The following is a 24,512-nucleotide window of genomic DNA, read 5'->3' on the forward strand; positions in this document are numbered from 1 at the left end:
ATACAATATTATTTGGTCAAAAAAAACAACAACAACAAAGTCATGCACTGATACATGCTATGACACTGATGAACCTTGAAGACATTATGCAAAGGGAAAGAATTCAGACACAGAAGACCACATATCAGAGAGACGCAACTTATACGAAATGCCCAGAAAAGGCAAATCTGTAGAAACAGAAAGCAGATAGTGTTTGCCTAGCACTTGGGGAACCAGGGGAAGGAGATATGGGGCTTCTCTTTGGAGTGATGAAAATGTTAAAAAATTAGATGGTGTTGATGGTGACGTGGCTTTGTGGATATACAAAAGGTCTCGGGAATGTACACCTCAAATGTGTTCACAGGTCATAAGCTGCTTGAAATCAAAGATGCAGACAGCAAATGGCAGGACTGGGGACAAGAAAAGAGACAGACTACTTTGAATGTGAGAACACATTTCGTAAAAACAAACTGAAAACATTCTGTCATTCTAACATGTTCTAACTCCAGTGCAAAGCTTAGTTTTTTTGGAGTACAATTCATAGTGTTTATGAGATGATGTCCTACCTGTGTATGTCTATGCTGAAATGTTTATCTTTGTAATAACATGTTTATCCTAACCATCTGTTTATCCTGTTTATAACAGGACACAGTATTCTCTAAAATATCTGAGCCTATAATAAATGCCATTATGCTTAACACAAGGAAAATCAGTGCATGCAATGTTAAGCAATTAATTGAATCAATAGATTAATGTCTAGTGATTTACATTCTGAAAGGCCCCAGCTCATCATGTCAAATGGCTGTAACCTCAGAAGAATGTTACATTGAGCATTCTAAAATATTTCTGACTTTTTTACACTGGGATTTGCACCCTTCATTCAAAAAAGCTATTGTAATTATTTTTTTTAATCGGAGGAGAAAGTGTCCTAAGCATATAACCAAACTTGACAGTCAAGATGTTACAATGTAATTTTCTTTGAAACTTACACTGATATTGCTAAATGCAGGTGATACCTGTCATATCTGGGTTACAACTTGCTCCCTAAGAAATTCACTTTGAAACTGTGCATTGCACCCCATAGGGTACATTTTCATGAAGCTCATGACTTACTGATGGGTGACTGGGCAGAATAGGAGAGTTACATTAGCCCACCAAATATCCCTCCCGGTGTTGCTGTTATGATGCTGTTACAGGCATGTTCTGCACTGTAGGCAAATGTCAGAAAAAAGGAAAATCCTCTGCAGGCCAGAATTGGTATAGCAAGTGTTCTCTCAGCCTCGGTAGTCCTTAAACTCCCAACTCAGGTTGCCTTTTAGAGAATCTTCCATTACCTGACTTGAACAGACTAATTTCCGTGACATTAGGGAAAGTAGAAAAGGAACCTATGAAGCATCAGGTATTTATCTTTTAAGTATTGTTTAAAAACCACTGCGCTGACAGAAGTATATCCAGACTCTTAATTTCCAGCTCACTCCAATCAGTTTGCTTCTTGATTTCAACGCTTCTCCTCAGCATTCCAGCATCCCCTTGGGCACAAAACTGCATCATGCCCTCTTCTCACTTAGAGTAACTCTTATGTCTTTTGCTGCTCATGGGGAGAGAGGGTACCTCATTTCTATCGACTGAAAATGACCAGCCCTTCATACACTCCATGAGAAGCCAAATGGAGAAATGATAGTGCAGAGAGAAAGGAATCGTGTCTTTTAGCATTAATAACCTTAAGAGATTTTGCATTGAATGTAAAATTTTCCAAGTAAGAACATTTTAAGGTATATTCTGTATGATTATTAACTCATGTTTAAATGACACTCTGGAATCAGTTAACTGGAAAATGTATCGATGGAATATATTATTCTATGAGTTGTGTCTGACCATCTTGATTTCCAAAAATGGCTATGCCTGAAAAAAACAAAATTACAATTTAAGAAATTCTGAATCATTTATAAATAGATAAAGGTGATTCTCCATAGCAAGACACATGCTAGTCCGTAGTTTTGTATAGGGATTTTAAAAAGTCTCTGAAGTCATCTGCACTCCTATGTTCATGGCGGCGTTATTTACAATAGCCAAGATATGGAATCAACTTAAGTGTCCACCGATGGACGAATGGATGAAGAAAATGCAGTATAGATACACAGTAGGATACTATTCATAGTAAACAAAAAGAAAGAAAGAAAGAAAGAAATCATGCCATTTGCAACAACATGGATGAACCTGGAGGATATTATGCTAAGTGAAATAAACCAGGCACAGAAAGACAAATACTGCATGGTCTCACTCGTAGGTGAAACCTAAAACAGTTGAATTCGTAGAAGCAGAGAGTAGAATGATGGTTACCAGGGGCTGGGGAAGGTGGGGATAGGGGATAGGAGATAGGAGGAAGTGTCTGTGCCCCACTGCAGAGGTGTCCCTCTCTGCCTCTATTGACCTCTGTGGTCCTGAGGACAGAGCTTTCATCCATGATGTTTCCCACCCCTTTGCCTTATTCGCTGAATAAATCCAGTGCATGCAATGAGCACGTACAGCCACCAAGAGGCAGAAGAGGAAAATCCAAGTCCACCCCGGGAGACACATCCACTCACATTAACTACGCCCACAATGCGATGGGATGACAGTGTTTGCAAATGGGTATTCCATGCCTACAAACCATATACGAACAAAACAAAACAGAACTCTTTTATTTTTTTGGAAAAGTTTCTAGGTTTTCCTTTATCTCTAAACTTTTGGATCAGAGCAGCTACGACAGTCCCCCAGCCCCCGGCACATCAAAGAAACACAACAGCAAACCCAGCAACCATGAGACCCAGAGCCGCTTCCCAGCTGGCTGATAAGCTCTGCCACTCTCCACAAAGGCTCCTAGTCTAAGGACTCCCATCCTTTTTATTTACTCCCTGGTTCTGAGTGGTCACACGCTATTCACGTCGACTCAGGACCCCACTTTATCACTCTGGTCCCAACTTTCTTTTATGTTTCTAACTTTTATTTATTTACATCTCCCTAAGGGCAATGCTTAACTATCCTCTCTCCTCATTTGGCTTTCTGTTGGGTTTTTGTTTTTTCAGCTTTGTAATGCATAGGTCCTCTTTTCAGACAGAGAAAGGGAGCTTTTTCAGGCAATGTAGGCCATTGAGAGCAATTGAATCAGAAGAAATCTGAGACATTTGCATCACGGGAGGAGAGGAGAGGGATTCAGATAAAGCCAGGAGAGTAGAATCAAAACATGGAGAGTTTTGATCAACAGGAGAGTTGATCCTTGAAGGAGAAATTATGTTTGTTTTTTTTTAAATTTCCATTTGTGCTTACTGCCTTGGATTGACTGTCCCCCAAAAACTTGACCCGCATTGTGACAGTGCGGAGAGGGTGGGAAATCCTATTATGGAAATTGAAAGGTGAGAGCTTAAAGAGTGATTAGATTGTAGGACCATGACATAGTGAATGATTAATAATGGGGGTCAGGGGCGTGGTTCTGAAGACTTTAAAAGAAGAGCACGTAAAACTATCTCTCTCTGCTCTGCCATTTTCTGCCATGTGAGACCCCTGCACTGCTGTAAAGCCACCGCCAAAGAAGACTCACCTGATGTGTTCCCTGGACTTTGGACTCCCAGCCTCTGAAACTGTAAGCACTCAATTTGGTTTTCTTTATAAATCACCCGGTTCCAGTTATTTTGTTATAAGCAACAGAAATGGACTAATACACATATGAACTCTTGACTTGGTATATAAGACGTGCTTCATTTGTAATTTAAAAAAATTATAAAGCTTTTAAAAAAGGGGAAAAAAAGATTCATAGAAAAAACTTTTTAAAAACTGCAATTACCAAATAATGAGCAACGTTTTTAACTCCCAAATGAGAGAAAAATCTATAGAACATCTATGATAGCTTGACATTTTTCCACAGATGTGCATCAGGTATATTAGAATTACCCACGACATCCTCATTCCTGTAAAACACAAATGCAAATGCATGGAATTCAGATCTTAACTCTTGAGAGGAACTTATTTGTTGTCTCCTGCAATGAGTTTCAGACTCTTTTTATTGAATGAAACTTTACACGGACCAACAATATGTCACAAGCATAAAGGTGAGACTGTTCTGGCTGATGTTAGGGGGCTTTCTGAAAGCCCAGCCCACCCATCTTCCATTTCAGATGGAAAGTAAGACCCTGCAAAAGAGACCAGAACCAGGATGGCGAACACACCTTGAGGCTGTGCATATATCTCAAGTCATCCCAACTATTCATTCAGATGCTCAATCTGCCCTGCACATGGACTGCCTTTATGTAAAACTGTTTCTGTATCATATTCAAAGTTATGATGCCAAAACACCTAACTAGGTTTATGCAATTAATGACCTTAAAGAAAAAGACAACTTTGGAACACTGTTACACAACCTCCCCGGAGACAAAATCTTTCAGGGTAGCAACAATATTATGACAAATTAGCAGGTCTGTCTGGTATATTTTTAATCCATAAAAAAAGTCAGTGACAGAAACCTGTGAGTAGCATTTCTTAAAATCATAAACTAGCTGTCAGGTGAGAAATCTGCTGGAGTCGTCATTTGGCTGAAGGGTTTCAACGCCATTTATGGGCACTAGATTGCAAGAAGGCAGTGAAATGGAAACTGGCAGGAAGGCAGCCAACTAGCTTTATTTCTAAGACACCAAAGAACTTTGATGTGAACAATGTCTCCATGGGATGTGACGCCACCATTACTGTGTACTGTAGTGAACAAACCCTTAGTGATGATTTCACATAAATGAATCAGCAATCCAGAATCCTCCTTGAAGAACATAAAAATATACAGTACACATCTTGTCCCAATTTTGTTTCTAGATCAGCAGAAAGGATATCTGACTTTTTTTGTGTGTAAGTATAGAAGTGAAATCTGATGCTAAAGTGATATCCACTTACCTGTAGTTTACTAATTCATCCTTGACGTTGGCTGACAAGGCTGGAGGTGAGGTCTGAGCGGTAAGAGCAAGAAAGTTGGCTTGATTTTGACCTGGGTTCCAATCCCTGCTCTGATTGTTTCTCGTAGGTAAGATAAGGGTGATGCCTACAAGGGAGTTTATGGGGTTTATGTAGGGTGATATCTACAACAATCCATGGCTGGCCACACTGCAGGCACTCAATGATTTTGGAGCTAAAGGGTATAGTTAGGACTGTTGGAAACAACAATCAATTTCAGCATACACAAGACATTGAATTGTAGGGTAACCACAAAATTGATAATAGCATGTGAGCTAAACCGAAATGAATATCCAAATGGAGGTAGAATAAACCATTTGAATATGCAAAGACATGCAACTGGGGGACCAGTAACTGAGATGTGGAGACTTAAAAGACACAAATAAATAAGTTCCAGGTACTTCCATTGGAAAGCATCAGTAAGGAGCATTCTTTCTTACTTGGAAGATCTTTGGATTATCAGCATGAACCACCACCAGAAAACAGATTTGATAGAATAAAGCCATCTTAAAATAAGGGGCTATGATGGAGATATGAATATTAATGCAGTAATGGACCTATGAGAATTCACAGATTTGACCTCTGTGGTTTCACACTTGAGGGGATTGTTGTTAAATCTTATTACCCAGATTAATGTCTAATTTTCTTAGAAGTAAATGATACATATGGATGTCATGAGGGGAATGGGTGACAGGGGGTGGGGTGTGTGCATTGGTAGGTGACAGTAGGCAATGCCCCAGCATACAACAGGGTTTGCTAACTTTTCCTCAGCAGGGAGGATCACCATACACCCTAACCATGGCTAACTTGAAGGGGATTGGTGACTTCAGGTTTTCCAAAATTTTGGCTATATATATATATAATATGCCTTCCTAAGGACAAAGGTATAAAGCAGAATAAATACAAAATATGATTATAGAAGAGTAGCTTTTTACAAAATAGGAAAAATAAGTTCTATTGCTGTACAGTAGTGCTAGACATCTATAATTAACAGTAATTAACAATAATTTACTGCATGCTGTCAAATGGCTAGAAGAGAGGAGATCGAATGTCCACCTCACAAAGAAATGGTTAAGTTTTACGATGGCGAATATGCTAAATACCCTGATTTGAAACATCACTCATAGTATACATGTCTCAACATATAACTCTGTACCCCATAAATATGCATGATCGATATGCTTCAATTAAAAAGTATTGTATGCAGTTCAGTGCTTTTTTTAGTATATGCCCCTTCAAAAAATGAATAAGCTGAACACCAGTTCAATTATTAGACCTTATGTAGGTATAAACGATCACTTTATAGCTATGGTGATGAGTTTCCATTTGCTCTGGACAATCCCAGTTTATCCCCAGCACATTAACGACTCTCAAGCACATCCTGGATTGGACAACAGTAAATTATATGGTCAGTGGTTACCAGGTTGTCTTGCACAGTTCTGATGAAAGAAAAAACTTCATGCTTCAAAAAGCAAGCGTGCCACCACTCTTATTTTTTTAATGTCTAGAAGCATCTTATCATTAGTTTTTAAAATTAAGATGGTTCACTTTGGGCAATGATATTTGATAGATATTAGTCATTACATATTGGGCCAGTTGCAACTGTTAATGTGCATTATCAATAGTATTGATACAATCTCCAATGATCTTAACAACCACAGAAATTTTAAGGTGATTATGTTGCTGCTCTTGGGCTATGAACCTTCACCTACTGAACCCAATAAACCATTTTTTGTAATTTTTAAAAATTTGTTTTTAATTGACAAATAATTGTATCTATTATATATGTATGGGGTTCGATGCGGTGTTTTGAAACAGAACCTTTTTAACGTATAATAACCATAAACGGGAGAGAATGCTTTCTATACCTAAGGAAAGAGATTCGGAAAAAGTTAACCAACTTTCTGAATATTACTGCACAAATACAGAGGTAGAAGAAAGATGTTAACATCTGTCTCATTCTAAACATCTACACTCTTTCCGAAGTCAACATCCTACTGCTGTTTTTTAGCACAATATATTTGGGGGGGGGGTTAAGAAAACAACATTCGTTACTTCATTACAATATAATAATTTTAATATTGTTTTAGTCTTGACATCTCAGGTAGGAAAATAATATTCCTGCATTTATTACTTTTATTGGAGGAAAAAAACTGAAACTATATTTCGACTTTGTGCTAAAAACATATCGTTTCATGTTAAAAGCACTCACTGCTGTTTTATGTGATCCTCTTTTTAAATGTCTGGATGTCAAAGGTTCGAAAATATTTTTCAGGAAATATCAGAGCAGTTTCCTGAGTGCAAACAGTAAACGCTGCCCAACGGTTTTCAAAAGAATAGTGATCAATGCAAAACCCACGATTAAGATAAACGAAGTCATATTTTAAAGTCTCCGTCGCTGTGGATCATCAGCAATGTTGGCACACTTTGCTTTTTCAGATAAAGGGGGTTTGTCATGCGGTTGGCTGATCCACAGTAGCTCATTGGTGCAATGTAAATACACAGGCACAGAGATACTAAATCGCTCTTTCTATTTCCTTGACACCCCTCGTACAGCTCCCAGTTATCTTATCATGACTTTTTAAAAGTCTTTGTCGCAAAAGGCTAGGTTTCAAATTTTTCAGTGACTTCTTTTTTCCTGTTTTCTTTAAAAAAAAATTTTTTTTTAAATAGATGTGTATAGTTCTCACACTCCTTTGCAAGATTGGCACACATTGGCCAAAGGGTCAAAACTGTGATAAGAAATCACAATTTACAGCTGCTTCATATAATTCGGCTGTAGACGAAAAAAGGAAATCATTTCTTTATTGGGAATCCAGCCTTACAAGCCACATTGACCCATCACGTACGAGGCAGAACAATTTGTGATTCCACCAAAGCAAAACCTGCTCAATGCCCAGGTGTCCACAGCCCTTCCTCGGTGTGGACATGCTACAAAAGGCCAGGTGCAGAGCTCATACATGCACTCTCCCTGTTCCACTTCTTTGTTAGAATGCATCTTTTGTAAAACATCAAGAAATACAATTTCCTGTTTCAAACACTAGCAGCCAAAGCAACTAGCCAGAAGCCTTTGAAAAATATCTCAAGAGGCATGCAATCATTGCTATGCAAAAGTTAAATAAAATTATTCCACAGAGATCTGGCTTATAGAAACCTATAAAAAATATTTTTTAAAAAAGAAAGAAAATCACAAAATAATGACTGTTGACACTAAGGATTTTGTTTGCTTTCTTTAATGCAAAAACCAACCTGGAATTCTGAGTGCTTTATCAATGCTTCCAAAAGCACAATTTTACAAACACCTGGGGGTGATTTGCATTTCTAAGTTAGAAATGTAATTTTTATACTTCACCACCTCTTGGAGTCTCTGATAGGTTAATGTTTGCACATAAGAATAAAAAGCACTCAAAATGAAATTAAAGCACCCAATTGAAAATAAAATGTCTTGGTACTATTTACCTATTTGGAGAAAACATTCCCAGGCATATTTCTTGTTGCACACAGCTCCATCAGTCCATTTTGTTTTATATACACACTGCAATGCTCACATCTCACTCTCATGGCTACCTTTTTAAAAACTTCATTATCTGCACCATTTTAATGCATTTTTGCCTCAAAAACAAATGACTTTACATAGGTCTAGCAATACTATTCACGCAAGAGCAGGCGAGACCACATACAAAAGCAAATCTTGAGATCTTACCCCCAAAATGTATAATTTTCCAAACCACACTTTGAGGAAGATGAAGAAACATCTAAACAACGGGGAGCTGAGCTTAAATTTCCACATACTTAGCCCATCTCCTTTCATCGTAAATCATAAAATGGAATAAATTCAAAGGAGCGTTACGTTTCTTTGCAATGGCAATGAAATCACACAGCCATTCTTCAAGGTCTGGCATGCACAAATAATCAGTAAGGAAACTGGATAAGACATTTTCCTACATCCAATATACTGATTATAATGCAACTAAACAGCAGGGAAAGAAAGCTACTATCTATGGCTGTTATCAACGATTACATTACCAAATACGTGTTAATGACGCAGGTCTACTAGGTGAATAGAATATTCATTTAGCTCAAAGGAAGAAACATGCGTTCAATAAAATTTCATTTTGGCTTGATGATACTAAAGTCTGCATTGGTTTGAGGAGGGCTTTGGATTCAATGAAATGAAATTATGTGACTAAAAATTACGAGCTAAAAATAAATAAAAATGATGGTGTCACATGAAAGTGCTGAAAGGAAAACACATATCCGGTCACATAAGGCAAGCACAGTAAAGTAGAATCATCTGGGAATTGCAGTAACACCATTAAAATCCATGAGACTTGTTAAAATCAAAAGCGGACTTTCCCCATTGCCTCTTGCTCAGCCATCTGCATGAGAAAATCACTTACCTAATATTCCCAGACGGTAGTTAATGGTTATCACGATGACATTTCCATAGCTTGCCAAAATACTCCCATCTATCATATTGCCTGTGCCTTCCATGTAAGATCCACCATGAATATAGACCATGACGGGCTTCTTACTGTTCTGATCATGGATATCTGGAAAAAAAAGCCAAGTAAGGAAATACAATAAAGAATCACCCTGATGAAATTATGCTAAAGAAAGGGCAAAGGAGATTCATTAATTTTCCTAGTTTCAACGTGAATGAATCACATCTAGTTTTCCAAATGATATAAGCCTTGATAAGACTGCCCACTGAAAATGGTCAGTGTGGTTATATTTTCTATTCAGAGAAATGATATTTTCAGAGGCATACGGACATTTGGAGTAATGTGCTCGTGTAAGCTTCTGTATATACCCAAAACACTAAAAGAAGGGGTTGAAGATAAATACATATTTCCTAAATTTTGCTTAAACTCTAAAATGTCAGGAAACACATGGCTACCTTGACCATATTTTCATCAGCTCATTGAGAATAAAAGCAACTTCAAAACTATAATTAATTTTAATAATTAATCTTAATTTCAAAATTATCATTAATTTTAATCTTAAAATTATCATTAATTTATTATAGCAGTCATCTTAATTCACAGGTGAGTATACAGATTCACCTTCGACTTAATAAAAACATAAAAGTAGTAGTGAAACTATGAACTCTAAAATACAAGACAGATGAAAACAAAATCCAAATAAATGGTTAAAAATTACAACAAAACAATAATGTGTTTAAAAGAAAGAAAGAAAGAAAACAAAAGATCTCCAATCAAGTATCTTTGCTCTGGTTTGTTGATTGTGGTCATATTTCTACATATTTAAGTGGCAGAAATGAAAAGATGCAATAAAAATTTTAAAAAGAGTCCAATCTCAAGATGTAATTATTTAAATGCTTTGTATTTTCACAGGGAACATAAACTCCCATTGTGATTTGCCACTGATCAGTACCCTCAGTAATTACATTTTATTTTTAATAGACATGATGCAAACAGTATTTTGCAATGGTCTGTGATGACAGATATTCTGAGACCATGTGCAAGCCTGCTTTCTGAAAAGTTATAATTAAACAACCTGTTTAGTGTTTATCAGCCATTGGCACAGATTTAATTTTTAGAAAGACCTCAATGATAAATATTTCTGAAGATATATATATATGAATAAATGTATGTATACATAATTTAAATATCTGTATGCCATTAATAGAAAGCCCATGTACTCATCAAAATTTATTTTTACTTTTTTTCAATAAAGTTTTTTTTTTTTCCTAATTCATGGGGATGCTTTTAAAATATCAGGAAGGAGTTTTGAAGAAATGAACTACCTTCACTGGGATGGTGTTTCCAATTAGAAGGAATTATGATCACAATTTCATTAAAAGTACAGAAGGCATACAAACCCACTGGTCACGGTAAAGTACAAAAAAGAGTCTACAGCTGCCCAAGGATTTGCAGAAGAGTGTCTTTTATTTTCTCATATAAAATTCAAATGTAGGGTAAAAATCCTTTCTTCATCATTTATTCATCATGTACTAAATGGATTTAAAAAAAAAAAAACTGCTGTCTTAATAAGTTTTGCATGATCCACTGCCCCATTCTGGCCCCTGATTTGCTGTTTTTGCCCTTTATTCATTTGACATTCCTGGCTGTTGGCCACAACGTTGTGGAACAAAGACTAAACAGAGATTTTGAAGGGCTGCTTTGAGGTGTTCCCTCTGAAAATATGTTATATTAACGTCTCTTACCTTTCGTGAAACATTGAACAAGGTTCTCTCGAACCTGAAGAAGTAACGAACAGATGCCATATGAATCCAAAAAAAAAAAAATGTTAAAAGCCACAGCTTATCAGTATTAAACAAAAATTAGATTGCATTTTAACGGCATTTAATCAAGTTGCATTGGGAGCATTGGGAAAGCAGATCCTAATTATCCAAAGGAAATATATTAAAGAGAAAGCAGAGCATGGTGCAATGATAGCAATAGATGATTCAGGAGAGAATAAGGGGACGGAAAGTTCATTTTATTTTTTAAATTTATTCATCTGAACATGGATAAAATGGCAGGTGTTTTAAAGTCCTTAACAGACAAGGGCTACCTGATGAGTCAGGTGTAGATTTTGATCTTCTCGTGCTGCCAGAAGAAGGCTTTTATAGCTATTTGAGGCAGCCACAGCCCTGTGAACTTAGGGCTCGGTACTCATAATAATACTAATGTGAAAAGAAGAACAGACATAAATGCAATGTTGGCAAAACTTCTTTTCTTGGACAGCAGTTGATTTATAAAAGATATCAAAGAGAACAGCAAAATCAGGCAAATGGTAACAGGGCCCTTTTGGGGGCAGTTCATCTTGACCCGCCAGGATAACTCACCACTCACTTTCCTGCTTTAAATTGCTTTTCAGCCAGAGACTCAACAGTTTATCGAGGGTTTTATCCTTTAAGGTAAATAAATGGCGTTTCATGCACTTTATCTCAAGATGGAAAAAATAATGTGCTTTTACCCATTCTATGAAGACTTCTCAACAAGCGAAGGCAGGTTTTAGTGGGGGGGGGGGGTTGTTTCTTTTCTTTTAAACAGAAAAACACAGCATGTGAGTTGTCTGCTGGGGATGTCTCACAACTTCTATCTTTTTAAAAAATCATTTCACTTCGGTGGATAATGTATCAAGCAATTTGGGAGGGTTCAGGAAGAAACTTTCATAGCAACAAAACATTTCAGGGAGAAAAGATGTTTTCAAAATAGCTGTAGTGTGAAAAGAAAGGTGCATATATCTAACTTTTTGACTTTTTTTAATTCTTAGATACGCCTATCTTTTTTTTTTTAATGTTGCTAAGAGACAGTCCTGAAAGAAACAACATTTAGTTAAAACACTTTTTGATGTACTTTACTGTGAGCAGACTCTTGGAAACATATTTTGGAATCGGTGCATTTGCAAAGAAAGTAAACCAATAAATAAATAAAACAAAATCAAGCTGAAATTCCAGCCCCCCTGAAAAGATCCAGTGAGGTGTCACAAAATTTTGCATTTTATAGAAAGAATTACAAAGACCAAAGCTCCAAAATACAATATTAATTTACAAAATAATGTTTGGAAGGAAGAAAAGAAAATATACATGCATGTTTTAAAATTTCATTTTCTCATCTTGTGACCAAGCCGAAAAAATTAAAAAAATTAAAAAAACATGAGCTTCTTTGTAAATAGCATGTTATTCATTTCATATCTAGAAACAATGTTCCTACTTCTTTCCACAATGATTTGCACTCATCTACATGGTCATTGTGTTCAAAATTGACAGTGGTTTTCATACAAGAAGAGAATAAATAAAGAAGCACACCAGAGTGTACTGGTTTCAAATAAGGGTAGGAAAAACAGGTTGAAATGAAAAAAAAAAAGAAAAATGTAGAGAGAGATAGATAGATACAAAACCATGCATCGGGGTCGAGCTTTGAAAAAAATACCAAAAAATACCTTCATCTTCACCACGGTCATTACTGGTTATATCATCTGCGTTTTTCTTTGTGTTGGCTCCTGGGGTCATATTGGGAAGGAAAATAAAGGGAAAAAAAGAGAATTCAAAAACAACATGTTTGCAAAAATTCAGAAAAGAGAGCGATGCTAACCAGTAAAAGAAAAAAAAAAAAAGAATGTAATACAAAAAGTTGTAATCTGTTACATTTGGACCTCAAAAAATGAAATAGGGAAATGCAAAATGCATATAAACATAAAGATGTCAAGAAGAACAAATTCCAAATGTTACTTGCAAAAAATATTAGATATCCTGTGAAAATGCGTTTTGGGGGTTAAAATGATATTACCGCAAAAAAAAAAAAAAAAAAAAAAAAAGGCTAACGTGAGTTGTTTTAAAAAAGAAAAATAAATTATTAGAAAAGAGATTTCCCACATTCTTAAAAAAATGCACATGACGTGTTCAATGGTTGTTTAACTTTAACATGTTATAATCTAAATACATTTCTGAGATGTCAGTGAAACACTTTGGTTAGCAAATTTCATAATGTAAGCAGAAACATACTTAATAAAATGAAAGGACTTTAAACATCATAAAATCGACATTAGTTTCATGCATTAAGAACTTAAAAACACAAAATTTCAAAAAACATCAGAAACGCCACTAGTTAATTTAAATCACAACATTTGCTAGAGAACCACTATGTATTATTTTCTTATGTTTTCTACTATTAAAAAACCTACTACTTGCAATAATTATTTCCTAAGACAAAACATTATAGATCTCTGTGTTTGAAATACTTCTTGAATATTATTTGAAAGTTATCATTACTTGAATTTGTAAGAAAAATAAGCATTGAAGTCACCTACCTTGATTACCTCAAATAAGATCTGCATACGAATTCCAGTGCAGGAAAACGTTAAGAGAGGGCCCTAATGATACCAAAACACACCTCTCTTATGCCTTTTGTATATAGTGCACCATCTTGGTTTTTATGTTTTCCACATATAGGCGGATAGAACATTTAACTTTGCTTGATTTATTTAGTTAATTGGCTCAACCGCCTCCTCTTTATAGGCAGATACAGCATATCTGCATATCAAGTACCAATAGCATGGACTGTGCCCACCTATTAAAAGTCTCTGCTTTCCACAGGGTGCTATGTTCAGTGGGTTCAAGTGGAGGGAGAATAGTGTCACCCACAACATTTGCGTATGAAAAACAGTCTTCAGTGATGACTCAGAAGAGCTTAAACATGTTTTGAAACCAAAGTTTGATATTGCTGTTTTCCTATGTGAAGCAGAGATTAAATATTGTTAATTTCATGTGGCTCAACACACTTGAACAGCCAGACCTCAGTGGATGGGTGGAAAAATGGATTTGTAGTGTTTGTTGCCTTTTGTGGTTTAAATATTCCCACTGCAGACACTTTCAAGCTAACAACAGGACACTGACCAGAGAGCTGGGAAGAGGTGTGTGTGAAGTCTCGAAACACCTCCACATCACAGTTTTGTTTGTTTGTTTGTTTGTTTTTTGTTTACTTGTTTGGAGCAGCTGGTTGGTACAGGAATTGAACCCTGGACCTCAGTGCTATCAGCACCGCCCTCTAACCACCTGTGCTAACTGGCCAGCCCACCACTGGTTGCACCTAATTGAAGGTAGAGCCATGTGGGAAAAAATTTAAAAAGAAACAAGAAAACCTCCTTGTAACACGTTCATTTTCAATTCCTTAGGATGTATTGTGATATAGATGTGTCAATGCAGCATCATCACTAGCTTGACACAGAAATCTATACACGTCCAATAATTCTACTGCATTTAAATTTCTAAAAACAGTTTATTAAAAAAAAAAACCTAACCTCCATCAAATTAGCTTGACTCTCCTTTTGGGCTGTTTACGTCAGGATTTACCAGTATAAAACATTTCAAAGCTATCTCATGGACTGAATTGACTTTTAAATCGTATTAAGAAACCTACAGAGGAAGCTTGCTTACAGAAAATGCTGCTGCGTGAATGATGCACTAAATTGTTTTGTGTTAGGAAACAAATCCTTCTCGTTTCTGAAGATATTGTAATTAATTTATGAAACAAGGCTTTTTTGGTGGGCTTTTTTCTTAATTTCTTAAAGAAACAGATGACCTCATTTTTACGGTGTTTTTCATTAAAAAACGAAAAGATACTAGACAAAAGAAGCGTGAAGTCAAAAGAGCTCAGTCGGGAAGAGAACATGTCTCCATGATTAACTGATTTCCCTCCAACAAAACAGGATCATTTAAATTTGACTGTCTTTTGTTATCATAGCCTTCCATTAAACATTCTCTAGACAATGAAAAGGCATCCTTTATCTGCGAGGCTATCCCTGGAATTTACCTTTCCCCCAAACCTGGTCATATATCCCTTCCCTCTTCTGAATATTCCTCTTATGAAACTCCTTTCTCTTCCATGTCACAGCTGGACATACAGAAGCGTGAGCCCTGGCCTGGCTCAGCTCCCCCCTAATCCCCCCCAAAAAGTCCATACTGCCAAATCTGGACAAAATCAGAGCCCTGTCCCAAATCCTGGGGCTCAGAATGGGTAAGTTCACCATCACCAAACAAAATCCAAGTGATCTCCAATGCATTTGGGGGCTGTGCTCAAGGGAAATTCCCCAATCAACTCTAGGAAAATGTCCTAAGGATTTGTAATGATTTCACAATTTTCATAAGATAGTTACATCACTGATTAAGTGGCCATTCAGTCTAATCTACCATGTCTTTGATTCTTTACCGAATTCCTTTGTTAATTCAAGTGGTGGCAATATTAAGAGCTTTCCTGAGGTATAATTTACACACCCTACAATGGACACATTGAAGGGTAAAATTGGATGATTTTTAGTAAATTGATGGATCTGTGAAACCATCAGCAAAAATCTGATTTTAGAACATTTCCATCCCCTCCCGAAAATTGATTCTGTTCATTTTCAGGGGCTATGTATTCCCACCCTCAGCCTTGCTAATCTGCGTTCTGTCTTTATATGACTTGTCTTTTGTAGGCATTTCATATAAATGAACTCATTTAATATGTGGTCTTTTGGGTATGACTTCTTTCACTTAGCATAATGTTTTCAAAGTCCATCCACGTTGTAGTATGCACCGGTACTTCATTCCTTTTTATGTCTGAACGATTGGCTGTATGTTTATACCGCACTTGGTTTACCCATTTGTTGATGGGCATTTGGGCTGTTTCCTCTTGGATATTAGGCATAATACTGCTGGGAACACTTGTGTGCCATTTTTTTTTTTTTTTGCATGGATGTATGTTTTTATTTCTCTTATGCAAATATCTAGGAGTGGAACTGCTGTTTCATAGGACAAATTTATGTTGAATGGTTCAAGAAATGGCCAGACTGTTTTCCAAATCAGCTACATCACTTGACTTTCCCACAGGCAGTGTGTAATTGGTCCTGATTTCTCCACACACCCTAGCCAACGCACATTCACTTCTTTTTTACTATAACCATCCTAATGAGTGTGAAATGCAGTCTCATATTTTTAATTTGCATTTAAGGAATGACTAAATGCTGTTAAGCATCTTCTCTTGTACAATCTTCTTTGGTAGAATGTCTATACAAATATTTTTTCCTATTTCAAAAAAATGGGTTCTGGGCTTCATATGAATCATAAGAGTTCTTTATACTTTCTAGATAAAACTCTTTTATCAGAAATAGGGTTGGCAAATCTTTCTTCCCAGTCTGTGTCTTGTCTTTAGGTTTTCTCAGCGGGGTCTTTCGAAATGCAGTGTAAGTTTTGATGTAGTCTAATTTATCGATTGTTTTCTTTAAAGGACTGTGCTTTTGATGTCATATTTACAACATCTTCATTTAACCCAAGGCCCTGAAGATTTTCTCCTCTGTTTTTGCTATTGTTTTCAAAAAGATTAAGAGTTTGACTTCTCTCATTTTCATCTTATTTGGAGTTCATTTTTGTGTGTGATTTGATGTAAGCGTTGAAATTCACATTTTTGCATATGGATATCCAATTATCTCAGCACCATTTACTGAGAACACTATCCACCCCTCACTGAATTGTGGTGGCACTGTTGTTGAAAGTCTGTTGCCTATAAATGTGAAGGTTTATTTCTGAACTGTGTAATTATATTCCATTGATCTATATTTCTATCCAAGTGTGAGAAGACCACTATCTTGCTTACTATAGTTTTATAATATATTTTAAAATGGGGAAGGGAGGTCTTCCGACTTTCCCTTCTCCAAGATCTTTTGGATTATTCTACATCTTTTGTTTTTCCGTGCAAACTTCCAAATCATCTTTTCAATTGAAGAAGAAACTCCTGCTAAGGCTTTCTTAGGAATTATTTACCCAACCACAATTTTAAGTTAATTTTATATAGCAGAGCCTGACTCACAAACATAATTAGATACCACCTTTAATGTTCTGTGTATATTTAATTTTTTGCCTTTTTCGTTATTTTTCAATACCTGCTGCTTTATCTGTCCTTGGAGAGATAAGTAATTAAATGGCCTAAAAACAAGTTCTCTTGAGTATCTAATTTAGACACAATCATAAAGTACAGGTATTAGAGAATACAGAGACAATAATTCTGCTGGGTGTGTTTATTCCAGACTAAAGCTAGCATGTGGCTGCCAAAAAAGGCATTTTGAAATCCAAACAGGCCTTTAATTTTCTTCTCCTGTCCCAGATCTACATCCCCCAAACACAACTATTAGCATCTCCGCGAAAACTCTGTGAGGAAATGGATTTAAATATTACAGGGAATATTTAAATAACTTCAAACAAAAGAATAGTCATTCCATTAATACAATTGAGATACAATTTCATAAATAAAATATCTCAATCTCAATGTCCCTAGTCCATTTTTTCATACCTGTTCTTCCGATTTTCCCATTTAGCGCTTTATCTACATTATTTTCAAAACCCAAACTGTTTAAAAACAGTGCTTTGTATTTTAAGTGTGATAGAAAGACTTTGTAGAGAATTTGGAAAAGGTAGACCACAATTAAGAAGAAAATAAACTTCAGTGGAAAACCTCGCAATCATAGATACGGCTGTTAACATTTTGAGGCAAGAAAATAACTTTTTACCTGTTCTTTTTAACTTACATTAAGTCTGTTGCTACTTACATATATAAATCCTCAAATAAGGTCCTCAGATACCACTATGCGATCACATTATCTATGCAAGAATACAAGGAAATAATACAACCAGAAAGAAACTTTAGAAACATTACTTTTAATGTAAGATATTATATTAAAAATGTGTTTACTAGTTCACAATATTTTATTTTATCTTTTCTCTTACGAGGGCAAAGACAATGTTCAGCTTAGTCTTGTTATCTTATATGCAGAATGGGCCTTTCTTAGCTAAATGCATTATCTTCCATATAAGGGAAGTTGTATAAGGGATTATGGTGAAAAAAATAAAAATAAATGCTGTTTTGCCCATCATAGCTATGTGTGTGATTGATGAGTTTGTCACCTGGCCACAAGGAATCCCAGCTTAATCTTGTAATCCGATGCTAACAGGAGACCAGCGAGCCTTCACAACACCCAGGGCTTACTTTAGCAATAAGCTGAATGCAACCCACTCACATCAGCCTGCCCATGACTCCACAGTTTATTTCTTCACAATCCCATTCCTTCTACAAATATGTATTCAACCTTTAAACATGCAGTCCCTGGCTAAGAGAGGGGACGACATGCCTATCCTGAAGGAGATCACAGATAGCAGAGATAGGCATGCATATGGGTGATTAAGATGGGGTGGGAAAAATGTCTGTGGTAATTTGCAATCCTCTGCTGGGACAGGTCGGTGTGTTTGGTGGCAGAAGGGTGCTGATTGAGGAAGTGGTGGGTATGAGCACAGAAGCAGAGAGGAAAGAGTGCGAGAACCAAATTTCTACAAGTAAAGAAGGTGGGCTGCTCTGTGGGGAGGGGTGGGCTGCAGGAGGAAGGAGACGGGACACAAGGAGTAGCCCTGGATAGGGGAGTAGGGCTGACACTTCACCTGGGCACCTCTCCTGGTTCTCTCCCTATACCTTGAGCACAAACTCAGACTGAGGTAACTATCCCATGCAAACACGTTGAAATGGATTCGAACCTGCACTTGAATATCGTTATCCCAGTGACTCTGTAAGATAATTTTCTGATTGGAACATTTATCTCATGACCAAAAGAATCTGCTGTGACCAGGTCAGCTAAGCCGTAGTGCCTTGGAAGATCTAAGTCGATAGTCACGTCCACCTGTCCTGGAAAATGTTACCTTAAGTCCATTTTACTTAGAAGTTGCCATGATGGCACCACAAAGCTATAAAATAACCTGGAATACTTCCTATTCTAGATCCTTGATCCCTGCATGTAGGATGTAACCTACTAAAAATCTCAAATCTGTACATCATGTACAAGCAATAGAAAAATCCTCTCTCCCCCTCTTTTTCCCATTTCTTCTGATTATAAAATGCTAAGCTCTACTGGCCTCTTTGGAACACATTTTCAGAGCTAATTGACCTGTGTGTCTCCCCAGTTGCAACTTCTTCAATAAGTCCCTGTTATATGTACTGGCTCAATAATCATATTGACTCAATAAATTCCTGTTCTATGTATTTTATGTCAACATACCAATGGGCTTCATCCAACACATGAGTATCTTGAACATTTGGCTAACTACAGAAAAGTTCAATTTTTGCATTTGAAAGAATCAGCCTTGTTGACCTATGATTCGTTTTTTTTTTTTCCTCTGAAATCAGAACATCTGAACAGGACCAGGCTTTACTCTTATATAGAAATGCGTATGGGATGGAAGCCTATCTTAGGGGGCTTCAACAAAGGGCATCCCAGAAAGCAGCATCTGGAATGATCTCTCTTTTATTCGACACCATGGCAAGGCAGTATGGTAAGAATGTGTCTTACATAGGGAAAGTCATTCTTTTGTGATGTGGGAAAAGGTTTTTGGTGACCAGAAAGGCTTAGGAAAGAAAACGTCCAGAGGCTCAGTACCTGCAAACTGATTTCTCTAAAATGATCAGTAGAGTAATACTTTGAAATATTTTAGAAAGGCATCTGCCAGTTTGAAGATCTTTGCTTCAGGACATATAACTAATAGGTAGCGGATGGCTGAAGTAAAGGGTATGATTGATTACTGGCAAAAGGTCCCCAATTCTACAGTCCTCCCTGCAAATTTGCTGTTTACCATATGCAGAGATTAATTCTGTGTCACCACTGCTTACCATTTCCAAGACTGGGAGATTAAATAATTCCTGGAGAATAAATAATTTAACCAAATTTATACTGTTAATAAGTGTTTGGGATATCTACTTTTAGTTTTGTCTTTAACCATTTTATTGATTTTTTTATTATTGAAAATAAGTTTAAATGCATGCATATCATAATTTATCAATATTTTCTGTATAATTTCTGCTTTTGTAAAACATATTTTTTAATTCATAGACATTAAGACATTTTGTTTTGTTACATATTCTTCTAATAATTTTGAAGTTTCACTTTATGTCTGGGTCATAATTTGTTTGGAATTTATTTCTCTGAATGGCATAACATACAGATTATTTTAATTATTTCTTTAGATTCCAATATCATTTTTAGCCATGTACACGTTATACCTTCTCAGTTATATCAGTTATATGTCATTTTTCTATCTGATACAGTGTATTCTATTTTTTTTTATATCCCTGGGCTGTCTTTATTTCTCTCTCTCTCTCTCTCTCTCTATATATATATATATAGTTTTATCGAGATATAATTCACATACCATGCAATTCACCCTTTTAAAGTATGCAATTCAATGCTTTTTAATTATTCATTTATCTGTGCAGCAACACCACCTAATAGCAAAATATTTGCATGACCCCCCCCCCAAAATACAAAGAAACCCTGAAACAATTAGTGACCACTACCCATTTACCCTTTCCCCAGCTCTTGGCAATCACCCATCTATTTGTGTCTCCACGGAGTTGCTTATTAAGGACATTCTGTGTATAGCATAACAGTGGTGCCTGCTCTTAGCTTTGGCTGTAGAAAACTACATGCAACACTGACAAGCTTCCATACACAGAAGCCCAGGCCAGCCTGCTAAAGTACACAATTCCACATGGAGAACAGACAAGCCCTGTTGAAGCAGTCCTTGTCCAAGATGACAGAAACAACTGGAAGTGAACCTCTCCTCTACTTTGCTAAAATTTGACCTTTAATGGGACAACAATAACCCACTGGAACCCAGCATTGGGAAAAAAGGTCCAGAAAAATCAGTACAAACACTTCAGCCCAGACTGAAGAGACTCCCAGCTGAGCACAGCCCAACTCCCCAGCTAATCATGAGCTAAATAAAGGTTGCTGTAAAATAATTAGAATCATGAGCTAAGTAAAGGTTGTTCTAAAATGCTTAGCTTTGGGATGTTTTCTTATGCAGCAGAAGCTGAGACAACGCCATGAGCATGGCTTAACATCTTATCGCTTCAGGTCTCTTTTGGACTTTAGGACATTCTGCTATTTCCTCCATCTGCATTTCCTGATCATTCCAACCTTCCACTCCTAAAAAAATTTAGTCTCCCCTTTTATTCACTGTAGAGGGCATTTTCCTTTGCACAATTTATTATAATTTGTAATATGACAGTTTGTTTAATAGTGGTCTCCATGTGAGATTGACAGCTCCACGAGAACAAAGGAATTACCTGTTCTATTTGTTTGTTTGTTTTTGTTTTCTTTTCTTTTCTTATCACTGTATTCTCTAACATGCAGTGACTAACAAAGTACCTGGCATGTAAAATATAAGTTACGTGGTGCATATCTGTTGATTGAATCATGTACTTTTGACTGTGAGCCAATGCCTGTTAAAAGAAAGGGGTTATATGAAGACTAATGGTACAGTGGGGGAAACAAATTCTTCTATGTAATATGCATAACTAATTCTTTCTCAGGTATAAAAATGCAATGTTGCATTTTCGTACTTAGTTTTGAGAGTAGATATTAAATTGTAATTCATCACCACTTAGCCATATAAAGATTTCTTTTTTTTTTTTCTTTCTTTCCTTGTTTTTTTACATAGAGTGTGTAAGAATTCTGCTATTTAATTTATCATGGATTGTTATCTCAGAAAACAGAAAACTTGGAATGCTTTTGTGATTTAAGGAAAAGCAAGGTCTCATTTCTAATTTTGCACCAGTTCAAAAATGCTTTATTGTAATAATGAAAATAATAGGCATTTCTGTATATTTTCTTACTTATCTCTGCCCAGCTTTGGAAGACAGACTGAAAGAAAAATATGAACAATAAATCCTCTTCCTTGTTTTGCTGAAATTAAGAAGAATTGATTTCACACTTTCTCAGGTGGGAATCAAAATAAGTCTAAAGATTTTATAGGACTACAACATATGTTTTTACTTCTTATTAGAGTCCCAGAGCACTGCCTCACCTCACATAAGCAATTTTGGTTGTGAATTTTGTTATTCAAATGTTTCTGTTCTCAGAAATAAAAGACAAATCCTATTATATTTACATGAGTCTCTCCCATTATATTAGAACTTTCCACTGATAGAATATATTCCCTCCCGAACAATCTCTGTGAGTTCGAGATGAAATCACAATGTACTTAAAAACGGAAACTAATTTAATATTGTATTTTGCTAGGTATTTTTATACATCTTTATTAAGAAAACTCATGGTGAAAATAAAAGTGAATTTCATTTGTCCTAAGATACCTGCTGAAATGTTGAATTAAAAAAGAAAACAAAACAGTAACCTCTGGAGATGTATAATACATACTCACATACATACATATATACCGTATGTGTATATATAAGCACACACATATATACACTGTGTGTGTGTGTGTGTGTGTGTGTGTGTGTGTGTGTGTGTGTGTGTGTGTGTATAACCGTACTTCAAAAAGTTTCTGGAAGAAAGAAATTAAGAGATAGTATGAATCAATGCATGAACTTTTTGAAGACTTCTTGTGCACACACACATTCACACACACACGTATACATACATATATATATGTATCTCTCTGTGTGTGTGTGTGTGTGTGTCTCACATGGGGACATGGTTCTATTCATTCCGAAACCAAAATTAATTTACATTTGTACCAAATCATCCCACTGTTCAATTCTTCAGTCTGTTGTGCCAAAAGATGCAGAGCCTATTGGCCTCAATTAAGGGCCTTGGAAATATTTTTTTTAAAGAATCATAACGTTAACTGAGTCTTTGGAAGGTGGGATAATTCTTACCGCCCATAAGGGCTTTTGCTACTTTATCCTGTTTTGAAATTAGATGATTTGCCACAATGGAGCTGTTCCCTGTTCTGTTCAGTTAGAAACTAGAGGATATAATGATATCCACAAACTAAAGGCATGTGCCTTTCATCTCTATTTCAATGTTATTGTGTTCACTCAACACATTTTGTGTGCTGGGCTGTATTATTGGTTTAAAATATCCCCTACCCTTCTACAGGCACGTCAGTTATTTGGGCATAGAATCATGCTCCCCAAAGACAACAACTGTGCATCGATTATTTAGTGTATAATTCACAATTTAGGAGAAAAAGATCCTTCCCAGTGCAGCGCACTTTCTAACATTCTTGGCCAAAACACATGACTGGGAGAGACGTAGATGACTTTCTCACTGAAACATTATAACATTATGAGCCTTCCCAGGTTTCTGCATCTTTTCTGTTCCTCTCAACCACTATATCAGCATGTCCTGGATAGAGACCACCCCCGAAAGAAAAAGATGTAGAAAAGAACCAAGTCAAGCTAAGATTGACGTAAAGTTCAGAAAATCGAAATAAGCTCTGTTGCCACAAGCTGCTGAAAGTTTGCAGTCTTTTGTTCCAGCAGCACAAATGCCTACATCAACTGATGAGCTCTTTGCCTCTCTCCCCTGCAGGCACACATGCACATAAACATGCAAGCGTATACTTTCACACACACTTACACACATGCAATTATTCAGCCACAGGTATACTTAGTCTTCCACTCATCTTAATATCCCAACATACACCTTGATCAAAGAGCTCATTTTAGAACAAACATGTCAGTTTCACCAGTGGGCTTGACATTTATAATCCAAAGCCATCGTGAAGATTTCCCCCTAAAGCGGGTCCCTTATTTTTCTATTAGCATCTTAACTTTGGTTTCCTATAACAGAACAATTAGTGTTTTTGTACTTAACACTGACTACCTACTATATGACTGCAGTGGATGAAAATAAAACCCTAGGACGAACATTGACCTAGTATGTGAAGTATCTAAATATTTAGGCTAAATGAGCAACATAGTCTCATCATCACACCTGAAAATAATTAAGACTAGGAAACACCAAACTATCTCCTTTGACCAATTTTCAGGAACTTTAAGAAGGACCTTAAAAGAACCACATGTGCAGAAATATCATTTACTACTCTCCTTTAAACATCCTCATTCTCTGGTAACACATGAATGGTGTCTTGCATACAGCATGTGATCTATAAACGTTGGCTCTTATTATTGTTGGGAGTGGCGTTATTTTCCACAGTTCTACAAACATTTATTGTGCTTTTCTGCTTTCCAGACTTTGATCGTCAAGCATTTTCTTCCTAGCTTCCGAGAACGGGATGCCTTTAAATTCCCCCTCCACAAACTTATCCT

At 36.4% G+C, this 24,512-nt stretch overlaps 1 protein-coding gene across 4 annotated transcripts in view; it reads right to left on the reverse strand.

The window, feature by feature from the left end:
- The window catches only part of NLGN4X (neuroligin 4 X-linked), a 252,749-nt gene that overhangs the window by 122,382 nt on the left and 105,855 nt on the right, over positions 1 to 24,512 (reverse strand). For 2 of the 4 annotated variants that reach the window (XM_063083871.1, XM_063083873.1), the window contains 2 exons: positions 12,865 to 12,924; positions 9,351 to 9,503 (listed from right to left, as the gene is read on the reverse strand). In XM_063083871.1, the coding sequence (XP_062939941.1) occupies positions 9,351 to 9,503; positions 12,865 to 12,924 (213 nt within the window). The remainder of the gene's footprint in view (positions 1 to 9,350; positions 9,504 to 12,864; positions 12,925 to 24,512) is intronic. The other 2 variants (XM_063083872.1, XM_063083874.1) reach the window with 2 other exon arrangements.

Source organism: Cynocephalus volans, chromosome X (genome assembly GCF_027409185.1).
Source record: "Cynocephalus volans isolate mCynVol1 chromosome X, mCynVol1.pri, whole genome shotgun sequence".
NCBI lineage: Eukaryota > Metazoa > Chordata > Mammalia > Dermoptera > Cynocephalidae > Cynocephalus > Cynocephalus volans.